General features: G+C 37.6%; 2 protein-coding genes across 12 annotated transcripts in view; both read right to left on the bottom strand.

The window, feature by feature from the left end:
* Positions 1-402: 402 nt before the first annotated feature.
* On the bottom strand, positions 403-8814 carry LOC131545223 (insulin-like growth factor I). 3 transcript variants are annotated; one of them, XM_058783841.1, is made up of 5 exons: positions 8659-8814; positions 7623-8244; positions 6522-6641; positions 4300-6024; positions 3333-3470 (listed from the first exon to the last, which is right to left on the bottom strand). In XM_058783841.1, exons 2-4 carry the CDS (start codon positions 8217-8219, stop codon positions 5677-5679), a joined length of 1065 nt encoding a protein of 354 aa, XP_058639824.1. In that variant the 5' UTR covers positions 8220-8244; positions 8659-8814; the 3' UTR covers positions 3333-3470; positions 4300-5676. The 3 variants fall into 3 exon arrangements, with proteins under 3 accessions (XP_058639825.1, XP_058639826.1, XP_058639824.1); XM_058783842.1 differs by lacking the exons at positions 6522-6641; positions 7623-8244; positions 8659-8814 and adding exons at positions 403-1108; positions 1992-2152 and having other exon boundaries at positions 3323-3473; positions 4300-5667; XM_058783843.1 differs by lacking the exons at positions 6522-6641; positions 7623-8244; positions 8659-8814 and adding exons at positions 403-1108; positions 1992-2152 and having other exon boundaries at positions 3323-3470; positions 4300-5667.
* A 551-nt stretch (positions 8815-9365) lies between these two features.
* The window catches only part of atp2b3a (ATPase plasma membrane Ca2+ transporting 3a), a 31765-nt gene continuing 23404 nt past the window's right edge, over positions 9366-17726 (bottom strand). For 3 of the 9 annotated variants that reach the window (XM_058783828.1, XM_058783830.1, XM_058783829.1), the window contains 6 exons: positions 17050-17263; positions 16637-16848; positions 16043-16150; positions 15755-15937; positions 14300-14386; positions 9366-10910 (listed from right to left, as the gene is read on the bottom strand). In XM_058783828.1, the coding sequence (XP_058639811.1) occupies positions 10512-10910; positions 14300-14386; positions 15755-15937; positions 16043-16150; positions 16637-16848; positions 17050-17263 (1203 nt within the window). In that variant the 3' untranslated portion in view covers positions 9366-10511. The other 6 variants (XM_058783835.1, XM_058783837.1, XM_058783831.1 and 3 more) reach the window with 3 other exon arrangements.

The following is a 17726-nucleotide window of genomic DNA, read 5'->3' as shown; positions in this document are numbered from 1 at the left end:
CTTGTTCGTCTTGCTTGTTTTTAACTCTTTCATCACTGCTGCTCTACTGCAATGTAAAAAATGCTGCCTGGAAAGCTAAAGACCTTTGTGAAGAACATCCAAGTCATAACACCAAACTTCACCAATGCATACCAAAAAGAAACTTATTCCATGTTTAGATAGTGATAACACACCAAGGTTGTGGTGATATTATTTATTCACTGTAAACAGACTAATGTTCTTGCCTTAGAGGTCATTGGGATGATATCTAATAATCCAAAAAGTATCTTAGAAACATGCAGCTTTCAGGAGCTCTCACTAGAAGATCTGGAATCTGTCTTTATGCATCGTTTAAAATAGAGCTGATCTGAGTATGTCAGAATATGATGGCTATTAGCAAGAAAATGAACAGCATGGTATCCTCACAGTTTTCTTTTATTTAAAATTCTTTACAAATCTGCTTTAGATACCTATTTTACAAGTATCAGAAAACTCTAATCTTATAGAACATAAATTAAGCATAAGAAAATATATTCACTAACATCAGTAATCTTTCATTAAAAAACATCACATTTACATTCAAAATGACTGACCTCAGCCATCATACAAACACATTCAACTTTAACTTGCTTTGAACTCGTTTACCCAAAGACAGAGGGAAGCTGAAAACAAAACTGAATGGAAAAATACAATTCATCTTGTATTCAGCATATGCTTAATGAAACTAGCACAGCCTGTGACAATTCAGATACACCCTGCTCTTCACTATTTTATGGCATGAGTGGCTTTGGCATCTTGTCCGCCAGTTTCTCTTACATAGTGCTCAGTTTATACATCTGGCAGGACGGAAAAGTCTTTTTAGTGAAGGAAGGTGAATCATAGGGTCCACACAGTCCAAAAAGAGCCAGGACTATCGGATGTGGGGGAGAAATGTTGGTCCTGATGTCATTCTCTCAGTGGAAGGTTGCTGTTGTGTTGAGGAGGGTAGGTTGGTTAATAAAACTGAATCTCTGGAGTTCCAGCGGTAAAGCATCTGCTCTCTGAGTCTTTGAGAAGCAGCATCCTCATCTCTGTTCATCTCTGCATGCTTCTGGTATCGCCGCTGAAACACCAGCCAAAATTGATCTTCCTGCAACAAACGGAAAACGACAGTGTGTATAATTTAAGCAATTTGCTGGGTTTCAAAGTTGCAAGGTTTTGTTTGCTGGAATTGGCAGTATTATTATGTGTGACTCATAAACACAGAAGGTGAATTCCTGAACAATATCCTGAACCCTTTTTAAACATTACAAAAGTTCTATATAACTCATGCACAACATTCTTGAGATCATTATTATGTTTGATCATTATTTGTGTCATTATTCAATGAAAATCTTGACATCCGCTCTAGATCATCAATTCATGTTCGATTCATTCTTGTCAATGAATTAGTTGGTACAATTCACAAAACCGGTCTGAAGCTTTGTTCACTAATTGAACAGCGTTATTATTGTTAACTAAAACGATTTGTTAACTGAAATAAAATACTACGGCCTGGTTTCACAGACAGGGCTTAGGTTAAGACAGGCCATAGTTCGATTAGGATATTTAAGTAGTTTTTATAAACGTACTTTAGATAAAAACACTACTGGTGTGCATCTTGAGACAAAACATTGGTCGTATTTTAAGACCAGTCAGTGCAAAGTTCTTTCGGTTATAACAGCCCAGACATGCATTTTAGTCTGGGACTAGACTTAAGCCTTGTCTGTGAAACCGGGGTTAAAAGTACTAAAACAAAAATAAATTTAGGCTAAATAAATAGACACTAAAAAAGCACTCTTCCTTTTTGAAGCTCCTGCTCCAATTCACTGTGATTAAGTGAGTGAGTGACCAGTTTTACTGAAGAAAGTCAAATGGTTTAGTGAGTAAATGAAGACTATTTTCATTTTTTTGGTGAACTTTTCCTCTATGCTTTACAAAGGCAAATCAGGTGATTGGGATTTGTATGTGTATCTGTGGAGTTGAAGTCTCACCGGAGTCTGCTGCAGAGATGCAGGGACGTCACGCCGCACCCTCTTTGGTTTGGCACAGTACGACTCCAAATGCTGGAGGTCACATCCACGCACACAACACTGCTCTACGATCCCTTTCCCACGAGAGCGGGGGCCGCCGCCACGGGCTCCTCCAGGTTTGCCTAACCACCAGCAGACACAAAGCAAAATGCTTTTAATGCCAGTTACATGCATGTGAATTAGCTGCAACTATCAAACTGCCAATATGGGGTCATGCAAGACAATTTATGCCTTGTATGCTCTAAAAATAAATCATGCGCTTAATAAAACTACAACAATAATTGAAAACACACAAAAGTTCAGAAATTTGAGGTTAGTAAGTTTTTTTAAAGGAATTATTACTTTTATTCAGTAAAGACTGATTAAATTGAACAAGTTACAGATAAGACTTAAATATATCAAGTTTATAATCAAATAATCAATATATATATCAGAAATAATAAGCATATATCAAATAAATGCTGTTCTTTTAAACTTGGAATGATTTCTGAAGGATCATGTGACACTGAAGACTGGTGTAATAATGACTGCTGAAAATTCAGCTTTGCAGCACAGGAATAAATAACAGTTAAAAATATATTCAAATAGAAAACAGTTCATTTAAATTGTAATATTAGTTCACAGCATCACTGTTTTTACTGTATTTTTAATCAATTAAAAATTTTTGAATGGTGTGTATATAGTTTATGTAACCCAGTGTTAGGAATTAATTTTTTTTGTAAAATTGCTGAAATTAGATATTGTCACTAAGACCATGTCATAATGTTCCTTTTGAGAAAAGGAGTGAGAGAGAATGAGAAAATGTGAGCGAAAAGTGTCAAGGTGTCCTTGAATATGGAACAGGGTGAAAGGGCCTCAGTTAGCAGAAATAAAAATGTTGATATCAACAACTGCAAATCAAGAGTACATGTTGGTGTGGTGACTTATATTGTCATTTATTAAATGTTTAATATAACTTCATACCACCTACAACAGCAGTCCGTTACTGTTTGCTATTGGTTGGTTGATCGGCATCAACACCATAATGATAACAGCTTGACTTGATAACACTGTCTATATCTTCAGGGCAAGGCCACTTTTAATACACTGATATTAAGTGTTATGAATGTGATATGATGTTATGAGTGAGCTTAATGATTTAGAGACATGCAAGTCACTGTGTCCCCACCAAACGGTACACGATAAGTAACCATGTCAGTGTTTGTTCAGCTCTGGCTCACACAATCAGCACACGCATCTTTGAAAATACAGGACTTTAGAAATGTAAGATGAAGTTTGTAGGTGACTCTCACCTCTGTAAAAGCCACGGTCTCCACACACAAACTCCAGGTCAGCAACTAGTTCTCGCCCACAGCGCGCTTTGGCAGCCTCGCCGGCGTCTGGCAGGATCAGGACGCAGTACAGGGAATAGAGGACACACACACTTCGCCAGCTGGGCACCTGCTTCACCAGAAACAAACAAACTCTCAGCCACCTGCATCTTATCGGACAGATACACTTCTTTTTGTCAAAGCAATGGATACAATTCTTGACGGATGACGCTCTGAATATATTTTGTTTTGCAAACCTTACTGATTTGAAAGCACGTACGAAAGGTCCAGATGGCATTGCTATGCAAGATCCTTCGAATACACAGTTTCCATGTTGCCTTACACTCTTAAAAATAAAGGTTCCAGTGATTCCGTAGAAACATTTTCATTCCCCAAAGAACCTTTCAATAAACTGCTTTTTTCTGTAGAACTTTTTAATAATCTAAAGACTTAGAAAGAACTTGTTGTGCAATTGAAAGGTTCCACTGATGTTCCGGTTCTTAATCAGTTCCAAAAAAAGAACTTTTATTTTAAGAGTGCACACAAAAAGCTGCTGACTCAGAAGATGAGTCTTTTGCAAAAGCATTAACTGTTTTAACCTTTTGATATGATGGCGTGGATTGTAGATCTATATTTTTCTACATCCCACACGACAAATTGACGTCATAATAGCTCCCTGACATGCAAACCTGCATTGGAGGCAGTAATTGTTACTCACAAAAAGGTAATTTGACTCATCCATGGAAACTAGTCATTTAGCAAAAAAAAAGGTTTTTTGACTAACTTTTGAGTCTAAACGCCCCAAGATGAGATAAAAAGCAGCATGAAGTGGTCTTTGCTACCCTAATTCTACACCCAGATAACATGCAACAGGTGTAATCATTCTTAGTTTGAAAGCCTGATCCTGGTGCCTCCCATTTCAATACAGTTTTTCTATGTAAGTGCATGTGGAGTCTTACCTTCAGGAATTCTCTAAGCATCTGAAGGCATCTGGCATGACAGGTAGGCATTCCGTCTGATGGCATGTCTTTTTTTCAAGGTTTGGTGTCTCTAAAGAGCTACTGACGTTCTTACTCCGGTGTGCTCTTATAGGAGGACCAGGAGGGGATGGGCCAACGGCACACACACACACACACACGGACACATCCTACCCTTCCTGTACACACTGACAACTCCTAATCACAAAGCTTGTGTTTTACTGGAGATGCATGAAACTACAAAAGAAATCTGATTAATAAACAATAAACAAAAACTGACACCCTAATGTCTATCATTTATAGCTCAGAAATGTAAAAGGGATGAATTTATCTGACACATATCGTTACTTTAGAAACCCTTCATTATGTGCAAGCATATAAAGCTTTGAATTGTCATCATTATCTTATATAACGTCGGTTTCAAGATTTTCTGCAACATGACATTGAAATCCATCTTAAGAGTGACGACAATGGAGAAAGAAGTTATCACAAGTATATCTCAGCAAGAAGCCGGTTAAGTGATTTTGGAGTGTGTAGGCTTCAGCTGAAATGATAAATGAAACAAAGATAGATGCAGGAACGCATTCAGAGCCAATCAGAGAGAGAACACTTACAGATAAAATAAAGACAAAACGTTATGTTAACAGTCAGACGTGTGGGTACATTATTAACTGGAGGTACGATGTACAGCAATTGGTTTACGTAATGAAATGACTAATGCTCAGTATGAAATAAAACCTTTTATTTGAACTGAGGATTAATGTATAATAATTTCACTTTTAGAAGCTAAAATCAAATCCGAACAGATTTTGTGGTAACTGTGCAAAACCAAACATTGCTGTTCACAAATTATTCACTGTATTTATTGCACAAACACATCTTTTCATCTTTTTTGACATAAATATTTTATTTAAATGACAATATTTGTGCTATTAAATAATAAACAATTGAATTAACTAACCTACTCCTCTTAAAGCGATAGTTCACCTAAAAATTTAAAAATCTGTCATTATTTACTCACCCTCAAGATGTCCAAAACCTGCATGAATTTCTTTCTTGTCTGATAAACACAAAAGAAGATATTTTGAAGAATGTGGGTAACCACACAGTGGCTCGTATACTATAAAGGTCAACAGGGACCAGCAACTACCCACATTCTTCAAAATAATCTTCTTTTGTGATCAGCAGAAGAAAGAAGTTGATACAGATTTGGAACAACTTAAGGGTGAGTAAATGATAAATAATTTTTGGGTAAACTCTTCCTTTAAGCTTTAAAACATTCTTCTGCTGTTCACATAAAATGATGCATTAGGAACTTGTATACCTCCTGAACAGACATCTTTGGCGCAGTCTGATCCTCTAAATCTGATCCGTCGGCTTTGCGTTAAAGTTGCTGAGCGCGGCTTCCTTCTGTCTCAGCCGAGCTCGTAGGTGGTTGATTCTCTCCTCATGGGCCAACTGTTCAAAATCAAATGCAAGACAGCTCTCAGCCCTGGGGAGCAAAGCGCCCTCTAAACGCTCATTGTCATCCTCATGCGTCTCTCTTTCTCTTTCTGCTGCTGCTTCAGGCTGTTCTGAGACGATAGAAGACGTGTGGATGATCTGTGGCTGCTGGAGGAGATTGGGCTGGGAACTAGACATCTCCTGACCAGACTCCAGATCCTCAGGAGGTTTGGGTGGGCTACTCAGTGACCTGGACTCATCTTCCTGTGAATTCAAAGACAAAATTCATTAATTAACATGGGATCACAAAGCTTTTGAAACAGCACTAATTACTAAATTTACTAGAGGTACTGTAAGGGATTTCAGTCAGAAAAATCTACGTCCTCCTGACCAAGTGGTCAAGGTTTGGCTGGTTAGCATGGACTAGTTAGTCCCTGCTGGTAGATGTTATAACTACACTATCCTGAAAGTTTCTTTCTCCATTCTCAGCCATTCAAAAGTAGCCATGTATTCTAGAGAGCTCTTAAAAAAACTATTGTTTCTGTCTGGCTTAGGTAATAGGCTTAAACACAATGAATGCTAACAAAGTCCAGATAAAATGATAGACAGGCAGAAAACCTTTCTGAAGACATTTAACCAAGTTTCTTGGTTAGTTAAAAATGTGGGTCTTACAATGGCAACACCTATTTTAGCTCTTAGGACCCTTTATGCATGTTCAAAACTTATTTTACACAGAGCAAAATAAAAGATTAAAGCTTGACCTTTTGACACTCTGTGTCTGTACAGCATTTCTCAGGCATTTCCTCAGGGACTTTGTGCTGAAGTGGTGAAATCTGTATGTTAATGTCAAGATCTCTGACTGGAGTCTGAACATCCTGTCTCTGTGGATTGGAAAGAGACATGCAAAAATTAGAAATCCAATAAAAATCTGTATCAAAAGCCTAGAGCAAACAATGCACAATATATCACAAAAAGTAAAGTGAATCACTAAAAAATAGTTATTTTTTCTGGCCATTTATAGCTAAGTAATGTAAAAATGATGTTATGCATGAATTTATCTGACAGATAGTCCCTTTAAGATCATTTATGTAGAGGCGTAAACAGCTTTGAATTGTCATCATGATATTTAGACCCGCTTTCAAGCTTCTCTGCAACATGACACTAAAATCAATCTTAAGAGTGATGATAAGAGAAAGACATTATTATGAGTATCTCTACACAAGACAATACCGTCTTTGTTCATTCAATTCAGTTTAATAACAGTGTCAATGTTGCAAAGTTATTGTCATTATCCAGCTTATTTCAGTTCAAATTTTGACACTGTTAGTGCAGCTAAAAGGACAGTTCACCCAAAAATAAATATTCTGTCATCATTTACCCTCAAGTTGCTCCAAACCTGTATTTAAGTTTTTCTCTTCTGCTGAACACAAAATTCAATATTTTGAAGAATGTTGGTAATCAAACAGTTGCTGGTAGCTACTGACTTCCATAGTATGAAAAAAATACTATAGAAGTCAATGGCCACAGTCAACTGTTTGGCTACCAACATTCTTCAAAATACCATAAGGGTGAGTAAATAAAGGTAAAGAATTGCATTTTTGGATGATCTCTTTAAATCAATAATATTACAAAATATTATGTTGAGAATCTGAGAATCACCATGATAACCTTAAAAAATTCACATTTGAAAGTGAAAGTGAAAGTGACATGACATGTGGCCCAGTATGGTTACCCATACTCGGAATTTGTGCTCTGCAGTTAACCCATCCAAAGTGCACACACACAGCAGTGAACACACACCCGGAGCAGTGTTTTTACACCTAGAATTAAAAAAACTATAATAAAAGAGGGAAATGCCCTACCTTGCTCTGTTGTGGTCTGGGTGAAGTGTCCAGGAGCAGTTGTGCCTGACAGCTAGGTGTATTTATTTGGTTCTGTTTACTTGGAGAAACAGGACACACACCTGAAGATGCTGAGGGAGAGTTTTGTAATCTCACTCGCCTGCAATGTGACTTCCTCACTGAGAGGAAGATCTGGCCATTATATACAATAATAGCATTTTGCCGAACAGATTCCCTGATGCTGGGTAGAGAGGCAGCATCATTTTCCAGCCCTGAAAATTGTATTTTAGGCTTATGTGCTTTTAAAATTGTTCTTAAGACCTTAAAGGCAGTGATGCTGGAACTCACGACAGGCAGTGAAAACTGGCCTGGAGTTATTTTGGAGACCAGTGGCCTCTGGCTCAGTGGGACCGGTTCTCTGCTGTCCTTGCCCACAGCCACTTCTTTTTCCCGCAGCTCAACCGGACAGATCCACGTCACTGTCTGAGGCATCTGTTTCTCTGATCCATGCGGAAACAGAGCGACACTGATCTTCCTGGCTGTGGAGCTGGACAGAGACTGCAGAGGCATGTTTTTGACACATGCTTCCTTGGGAATGTAAACCACAATGTTCTCCATGCAAGACACTCAGAAGAGTTTGAACCTGTAGGATTGGTTGAATAAAGCCTTCATATTGTTGCAATCTGTTGTTTTATGTATGAGTATTTACTTTTCATCTGTGCATGTTTGTTTTCACTAAACAAAATTTGTTTAAACTAAACATCTTAGCATATAAAATGCTTAAGTTAAATACAAGTGCCTTTATTAGAAAAGTTAATATGGTAACTAGCCAACATCCTAGTTATTTCTGTTTGTTGCTAACGTAACTTTGAACTATTATGTAAACACACAAAATTAATTTTTACATTTTTTTTAAGACAACGCTGTATTAATGTATGGTATTTTGTCTGAAATTATTGTTACCAGGTTGAACTTCCTGGATTTATCGTTAAGAACGACCAACGAACTGACAAACGTATACAGGAAATAAACAGCAAACCAAAATGTTGTCATGTACCTAAAACAGGTCACTTGGCTCGAAGTATAAGCGGTACATTCATGTCTTCACACCAAAGACCACAACTTTAATTCGCGCGGAGGTTTTCCACAAAAAAATAAACCAGTTTCTTTTAAACATATGCAGCCAGGTTCAACTCTCTGCACTCAGCGAGGACTTCCGGAGAAAACTTCCGGAGTTTGTTGTCAAAATAAAAGTCATTGTTCTAAGTCTAATAATTCGAAGTAGACAGCGGACTAAAAATCAAACGCTTGGTGAACTTTTAGTGAATAGTTCTTATGCAATTTACGTAAGCAGTACAAGAAAAATAATTTAGATGATTATTTACGTTATTACAAACGTTATTATTATATAAACTTTCCTCTCTGTAATTTATCATGTTGGCTATTACAATGGGAGTTACTAACTCAATGTGGCTTGTGTTTTCTTCCATTTGACTATTCATGTGTTCTTTGTAAATTATTTCTCGTTTAGATAATCTATATTTAACTTGATTGTAATCCTATTATCTTATTCTAATCTTACATTCGAACTATTAAAAAGCAAAAATTCTGCAATATTTTCAAATCATCTACGTTGAATTATACACAAAGAAGAGTTTACCTTCAAGCATGACAGCAATGCATCAGTCTCTGGCAGAGTATGTGCACTGTTCTGTGACCCATGGAATAATGCAGTGTGCTGCATAAATTTATCATAATTCATGCAGATGTTTAATTACTGTGGATACAAGTTTAAAAGATCAATGAAAGTTAAAGGGTTCCATATGATCTGATCAAAAATCTTCGCTTGTGTGTCTGAACATTTTCTATACCCATAAACACCATATTTTGAGCATACAGACCCCTGTTCTGACAGTTGGCAAAACTATTTATATTTCCCATCCAGTGTTTACAGAATTTTTTTTTTTTTTTCCCTATCTGACATATTTTTCGAAAAATATGTCAGATAGAAAAATAAATATTCAGGAAATCTTGCTGATCTGCTTCACCAACATGAAAATGCATCATAAAAAAATAATTGATACTTTCTATCCATAGAAATATAGTATAGATACTTTTCTCTTTTTCTGAACAGTGGATTATGTGATGTTTTCAGGAATGGGTGAGATGCTCTTGCACCGTTGCCTCTTTTTTCTGCTCATTTCCAGCAAATATTCTAAGATTTTCCTCCAATGGTTAGATTTTATTTTATTTATGCTGCTGATATATGTTCTGTAATTTCATATCCTTTTTTTAATTGGACATACACATCACACTCTAACACAGAAAACAGAGAGAGGGGCACGTGTGGAACCAATGAGAACATCGACACGGATTTTAACAACAGCAAACAAACAAACAAACAAATACACATACATACAGACTTACGGCATACATACAAACATACTTAGTTATATAAAGCTAAACGATGAAGTATCATAACTGGAGTATAGTAACTGGAGTATTAATTGTCGTAGTTTTAGCAGAAATATAACCACTATAATAATTGGAACAATAATGTTATTAACTAAAAGGCGAAAGGAGTAATCCCCAAATAAACATCTTTTTTTTTCACGTGTACACTTTCATTAGGCTCAGTCTTTAAAATCTTTAGACAGAGTCCACGCCTACACACACGTAGATCCATCTCATCGTTTTGGGTATTTCTTTCGAGTGCAACATACTGTATGAGAACATAATCGATCACTTTCATGCGGAGCGGGATTGTCTTTGGATCACACAAGATACTGTAAAGAACCACTGAAACATTTTGAAGCAGTGAATCTGTGATAGTGATAGGAACAAAGATTAGGTACAGAAACAAGCGTTTCTCCGTCTGGCTGGCGGTCTCAACCAGCTGACCTCTGACCTTCAGAGGCACGTCTCCAGGCTGTGCAGAGGGCTCGCGGGGCAGGGGGAAACGCTCGAGCCCAGGTAGACGCGGCTCTCGGCGGCGTTGTTGTTGCAGTTGAGGGTGACCGGCAGGCTCTGCTGCCTCAGTGGGCGAGACGGGTAACGGGATCGCGGGGGCCTCTGGGGCTCCTGGGGCTGAGAGTTAGGGCTGGGGTGACGAAGCGCCACACGCACGTGGTTATGGTTGGAGCGTTCCGATTCGTCATCCACGTCCGTCTCGTCGATCAGGGGGATGTTGTGGACCGAGTCCGTGATGATGAACTCCGGGTGCGCCTGGAAGTCATGAATGGAGTTCCGCGACTCGGGCCGCTCGATGCCGTCGTAGAGGGAGCTACGGAAAGCTTTCACCACCCGGATCTATACGTCAAGGGTGCGGGGTAGGAGATGTCAAAGGGAAGAAAATGGAGGGATCAAAGGGACAGAGAGGTGGAGAGAAGTTTAGTCCCCCTTTTGCACTACTCGCACACTTTCAGCTAGCTGAGCTGCGAGAGCTGAAAGTTTCACATCCATTAAGGCCTTTGGTGCAGTAGGCCTTTGAAAAGAAACAAAACTCCACAGCCATTCTATAGGCCTCTATAGAATGACGCCCAAAAACAATCACTGAAACCTAAGTTGTAATTACAAGAGGAAAAGGAAATCTCAAGATGATACACAAGACGGCAAACACAAATAGTTCCAATAAAACGAAAGGATACCATAAATATTGTGAATATGATCTGTCAAAGCAGCCTTAGCCCCCTGTCTGCCTTTCATTTAATACAATTTCAGCTTTATTCATGATCATGATCAAAAAGTTTGACTTTTTTTTTAACCTCTGATGTTTTATGAGGAGAAAGGCATGTCAAATTATTGAGCATAAAAAAATAACATAAAAAATAAAGAAAATAATAAAAGGCATGTATGTCTGCAAAGTTCAAAAACGGAATTACAACTTTCACTGTTGCCAGTTCAATACCAGGTGATTAAAATTCATGGAACACTCTAAGAAAACAAACAAAAAAAACACATGCAAACAAACAACAGGAAACACCAAGAAAACAATGATTTTGAAGGCACACACGCCACTATGTGGTACAAACACACACACATACACGCAGTGTACACAGTACACACATAGAAAACACACACAGAAAGTGAGGTTTACACTACACAGCTGTGCACAGAACGCACAAACACAAAAACATACAGGAAATAAAGACATGCGTATTCACATACTGTTGGTGTTGACAAATTCTGTAATACAGATTCAACAGTCTTGAAAAAACAGATTGCATTAGTTACTGTAAGCATTATTTATTGTTCTGACATCATCAGTTTTCTATGTTACATTTATAGGGTAGATTTGTAAGCCTTTTTAAAATCCACTTTCAATGAATCAATGAAAAAAATAAATAAATGAAACATAAAGCAAAGTATCTTTGATTATTTTAGCTCATTCTAAAACGAGGACATTTAGAAGATCTTGATTGCCTTGTTTTTGTGGAAAGAAAAAGAAAAACCAAAAACCAAACTCTCTACGCCCTCAAAAGTATGAACACATTAAATGGGACTTGTCTCCCATGCAACCATGCACAATAATTCAAGTTTCCTCTTCCCGTTCATGCATGGCATGCAAGTACACATTCAATAGAAAAAAAAATATCCGTAAAAACATTCATCAAAACGGTCCATGTTCCTTTTTCTGACATCCTCGTTCTTGTCATGTGTGATTATACAGCAGCCGTGGTGAAAATGCATCTTCTTGAAAAATCGTTTGTGTGTGTGATCATGCATGTCGGACCGATCACATTCATCGGACGTAAGGTTTTTTTTCCCACTCTCTGCATTCTACATGCATAGCCAAACCACGTTCGGGAATGACCACAAAGCAATGTGACTGACAGAGGGAGGGGACTTCACAACATGGACACAACAGCGCTTCTGCAGATTTGTTTTTCCAAAGAGCCATTCGTTTTGAGGTTCCTGCTTTTTAATTTAAAGCTGTTGTCGTTGCTACGCAGCACTGACTTTGTAAACTTTCGAGTATAAGGCCCAGAATTTGTAATGGTTATGATATTAAAGAGGGGGGGGGGGATATTGTGAATTAACTGCAGTGAGGAATCAGCTAGTCTTTTGTAATTCAGGCACTGGATGGAAAAACAGAAAAGGGATTGTGTTTGAATAGCTCCAAACACATCACATCAGAACTCCTCATGACAGACGGCAAGAGAAAGGAGGTAAAAGACAGACGTCTGAAGAATGGAGGTCTAAACCTACAGCACAAAGTCATGTTCTTTTGTTGTGACGTGATTGTCCAACAAAAGCTTTTGAGAAGCAGCCCTCTTGTGCAACATCACCAAGCCATGTCTACATTATTTCACGAGACTATTTCTTTCTCTGTTGGATTTAATCTAAGATAACAGCATAAAATGCTTAAGACGATGAAACATGGACAAAGACAAAAAATAAAAACAATAAAAAACAATATACTGGACAAGACTGACAGGACAGGACAGGATAAGCCACTAAAAACCTATGTTGAAAAAAAGAAGGACAAAATACACTTCATTTTTAAAGGTTCATAAATAAAAGGAACTGAAGATTAACACTGAAGGGGAAGTGATAATGAAACTGGGGGGCATTCCAGCTGGGCTAATGCTCGGTGGTCTCTTTGAAGGGATTTGGAAACGCTAAGACGCAGCTGTTTTCTTTAGACCACGGAAAAGATTGCTTCTGGTACCTGGAGGGCAATGTTGATGTTATATTTGGTGCATTAAACCCTCATAAACAAATTGCTGTCGGTGAGAATGACTTTCAAGAAGACCATATCCAAAACTACAGTTGTTTAGCGACAATAAATGATAGCAGCAGACAGTAAGAAAGCTTTTCTTATGTAGAAACTCAAGCAGCAACAATTAGCAGGATATTTTCATTAGATGTGGCAGGTTATAACACAAAACCTGTGAAGAGAGAAAGGAGAATCTGAACAAGACGCACAAAGACAGAGCAAAAAAAAAACAACACACCGAAAGTATGCTTTTTGTCCTGAACGGGATAGAAAAATGTTAGCATTATCAATGCTAATAACCCTAAGATGAAAATGGCAGCCGAAACCATTATGGGCTTATACTCGCAGGTTTACAACAGTCAACCTTTTGCTTTCATTGTTCCCATGTTGTCAAACGGATCAAACATCTCCACTTTAGTTTCTCAATTCAGTTCAATTGTTGTTTGGCTCTTTCGAGTGAAATTCTGGTAGCCCTTTATGGCAACATTGATTTGAGGGTGAATTATTGGCTAAATCAAGCAACGGGAGAATCAAAAAAAGGCAACAAGAAAAAAGAAAACCAGCCGCATCTTGGCAGCACCAAGCCAGAATTAAACAGCAAGAGCAAGAAATAAGTTATGAGGTAGCAAGGAAGGAGGAAAGAAAGAAAGGCCACAAACGAATAAGCGAAACAAACTAAAAAAGCACATGTAGAGAGATGAAGCAGATGCTCCAATGATAATCTGCTCTCTCTCTCTCGCACACACACACACACACACACACACACACACACTCAACATTCAGCAGACTAGTTGCGTTTGAAGGCAGGCAACAATGCACGTGTGTGTCTGTGTGTGTGTGTGTTGGTGTGTATGCTAGCCATCTGAGTGCACGGGCTCTACGAGGTGCCGTTAACGGAATGTAAGGACTCACTCCCGGGGGCACCAGTTGCATTGGCAGTGGAGAGAACTACGTGAGAGGGAGTAGAATTATTGGTTACGTCATGGAGTTGGCTGAGCACTGAAGAGCGGCGTCTCACTGCACCCTGAAACGAACCACTTCTCTTGAAGGTACTCACTACCTCCATCTGCAGGAGAGAGAGAGAAGGACATCACACAGACAGGCGAATGAGTTTCACGAAATGAACGGGATGGGGCTTTAATCACTCGAGGGGGGTTTGGGGAGGAACGGCTTGATGGAAAGCAGCATTTCAACCAGGTGTTTCTTCAACTATGAGCACTTTATTGATTTTTATTAAGTCTAATAATTTCTCTTTTCTTGTTGCTATATGAAACTATTTTGTTATGCATAAATTGGATTGTTTCACTCTTCAAAGAGCCAAACTTTCAATCTTTCAACTTTTCAATTTTTTTAAATATAAAAATACATCATAAAAGTATTATTACATTTTTAAAACTATTAATTTCAAAACAAAGAGAAATAATCAATAATTTCAATATTTTAAAATAAATATTACTTTTTATAAATATATAAATGTGTTTAATTTTTTTTTTGATTACACAAATTATGACTGTCCCTCAGTAGTGACATTATTTCTATCACAACCAATAATTTTGTTTCTAACATAAAAGAAAGGATAAGCATGCTTAAAATAATGAGACATGATGTGTGAAGAAATTAAATTGATTTTTTAATATTACTTTTTTATTAGCATTTCAAATCAAGGTGTCATTTTGCGAAATAATGTAAAATAAAATAATAAAATATTTCATTTTGTCTATTTAGGATACATAAATTGCTGTCAGGTAACACTTTAGTACAAGGACCAATTCTGACTATTAACTAGTTGTTTATTAGCATGACTATTATTATGATATTGGCTGTTTATTAGTGCTTATAAAGCACATATTCTGCAGGATCATATTCTACATCCCTAATCCTACCCAATACCTAAAAATAACAACTACCTTACAAACTACTAATAAGCAGCAAATTAAGAGTTCATTGAGGCAAAAGTTGTAGTTAATGATTTGTTAATAAAGAGAATTGGACCTTAAAGCGTGACAAAGAAACACTGTGTATACAAACCATGAAAATATTTATAAGTTCAAAAAGGCCAATAATAGTTACCAAGGAGCGACATAATACATGGAGACGCGAGTAGCAGAGCAAAAAGGACTCAATAAAACAGCATGATATAGCAGCAGAGAGAATAAAGGATGAAGTGAGGGAGAGAGAGAAGTTAAGATTTACAACACATAAAGCTTGTTAAATATTAATATTTCATCAATTTATAAAGGCTGGTGAAGAAAGAAAAATGTTTGAATTATGAGGAAAGTAAAGTTCGAAGAAAGTGCGCAAACTAGAGCATGTGGCAGAGAAGGCATTTGGTACATTTTAAGGCAGTATGTGTCTATGCGGGAACAGCTGTCCCTGTCGAAACAACACAAAAGCAATGTTAAACAGACAGGACTAGACAAAGACTGAACGTCACCTGAGTCTGAATTCGGTTGAGTCCTCTGAACCACAGGATCTGTCCTCGCCTCAGCTCTCTCTCTGCATAGTCAATCTCATCCTCATCCTCAGCTAGATCCTCATCCATGATCTCGTCTGCAGCCGGCCCGTGGCCCGCTTCTTTCAGAAACTTCAGCTGATGTGTTGGCACTGATGCTATCACCTAGAGAGAAAACAATACAATGAAGTACAACTAAAGCTGACATTTTTGAAAGTCATTTTCACTGAGAGCATCCAGAGTGGAAAAGCAGTGGATTGCAGCACTTACCTGCCCCCAGACCAGCTCTCCCATTCCCACAAACAGGCACCAAAGCCACTGCTCCACATTTAAGGGGGAACAGCTGAAAGGTTTCCCACCAAACTGCACAATCACAATCTACAAATCATAAACAGAGATATAGTAGTAGAGTGGTTTACTTTTATCCACGTTTGAAGCACAAATGCATCAAATTGTACAAATACTGTATATATGAGGGAAAGTGTATATTTGAGATGCAGTTTCCATGTTTTTTCAAGTTCTTAAGCATTTTTTGTCACACTATATTGTGTCCTTGCTTAGCATATTAGAAAGATTTATGAAGGATCATGTGACACTGAAGACTGGAGTAATGATGCTGAAAATCAATCTTTGCCATCACAGAAATAAATTACATTTAAAAATATATTAAAACACTTATTTTACACGTATATACTATTTTTGAATGTATTCTTGATCAAACACAAGAGTAAGCATAAGAGGCTTCTTTCAACAAACCAAACTTTTGAACAGTTGTGTATATATATGGCATTTAGTTTATAAAGAAAGTAGAAATGGAAATCAAAGAATCTAGACTTCTTTATCTAGAGATTTGTATGTGTTCACCTGTATTGCGAAGGTCCCCAGCACAATTGAACAGAAGATAGGGTTTGAAAAGATTCCATCAAACACGTTCCTCTCTCCGTGGATCTTACGGGCATTGATCTCATTGAAGAGTTGCATGAGGACAAACGTGTTAAAGATGATGGTGTAATGCTCGGAGGGAGGAGAGTGAAGTGGAGCATTACGTCCACTGTCTATGTCAAAGATCTTCTCACCTGAGCAGAAGGTCAGGAAAAGATGACATGAGTACACAATATCAACTGAAACCAATAAATTAAAACAATATACAGTATAATATTGACTATCACTAATTTTACACATATTAATTGTGCATCCTTGTAGACGTCTGAAAAAAGACAACAAAGTTTATGTATCTATCAAATCCTTTGACAGAAACAGTGCGCAAAGTACCGTACCTACAAAGAGCAGGGTGAAGATGATGACGAGCTGGTAAACTGCATGGCCAAGGATGTTCTTCATCATAGTTCTAGATATGAGGGGGTTGTTTCGGCCGTAGGGCTTCCTCAGGAGCAACGCTTCGGTGGGCGGCTCTGTGGCAAGAGCCAGAGAAGCAAATGTGTCCATGATCAGATTGACCCACAGCATCTGCACAGCCTTAAGGGGTGAATCCTACATACACAAAAACAGAACAAAAAATAAATTAATAAAACACAGTTTAAATGTCAAGTTATATTAGTGCATATATACATTACCATTCAAATGTTTCAGGTCAGTAAGAAGTTTAAAGTTTTTGAAAGAAGTCTCTTAAGCCCACCAAGGCTGAATTTATGTGATCACAGAGTAAAAACAGTAATAAAGCATTATAACAATTTTAAAATATCAGTTTTTTATTTCAGTATATTTTAAAATGTAATTGATTCCTGTGATGTTCAAGCTGAATTATCATCAGCATTACTCGAGTCTTTAGTGTTATCCTTCAGAAATCATTCTAAAATACTGATTTGGTGCCCTTGAAAACGGTTGTGCTGCTTAATAATTTTTTTTTTTTTTGCCTTGTAGCACATGATTTATTTAAATGTAAGGACAGTACATTGTTAAAGAAACAATATGTTAAAGACACAATATAAAGTGG

This window comes from Onychostoma macrolepis, chromosome 08, assembly GCF_012432095.1.
Source record: "Onychostoma macrolepis isolate SWU-2019 chromosome 08, ASM1243209v1, whole genome shotgun sequence".
NCBI lineage: Eukaryota > Metazoa > Chordata > Actinopteri > Cypriniformes > Cyprinidae > Onychostoma > Onychostoma macrolepis.
This window is presented reverse-complemented; position numbering and strand designations above follow the sequence as displayed.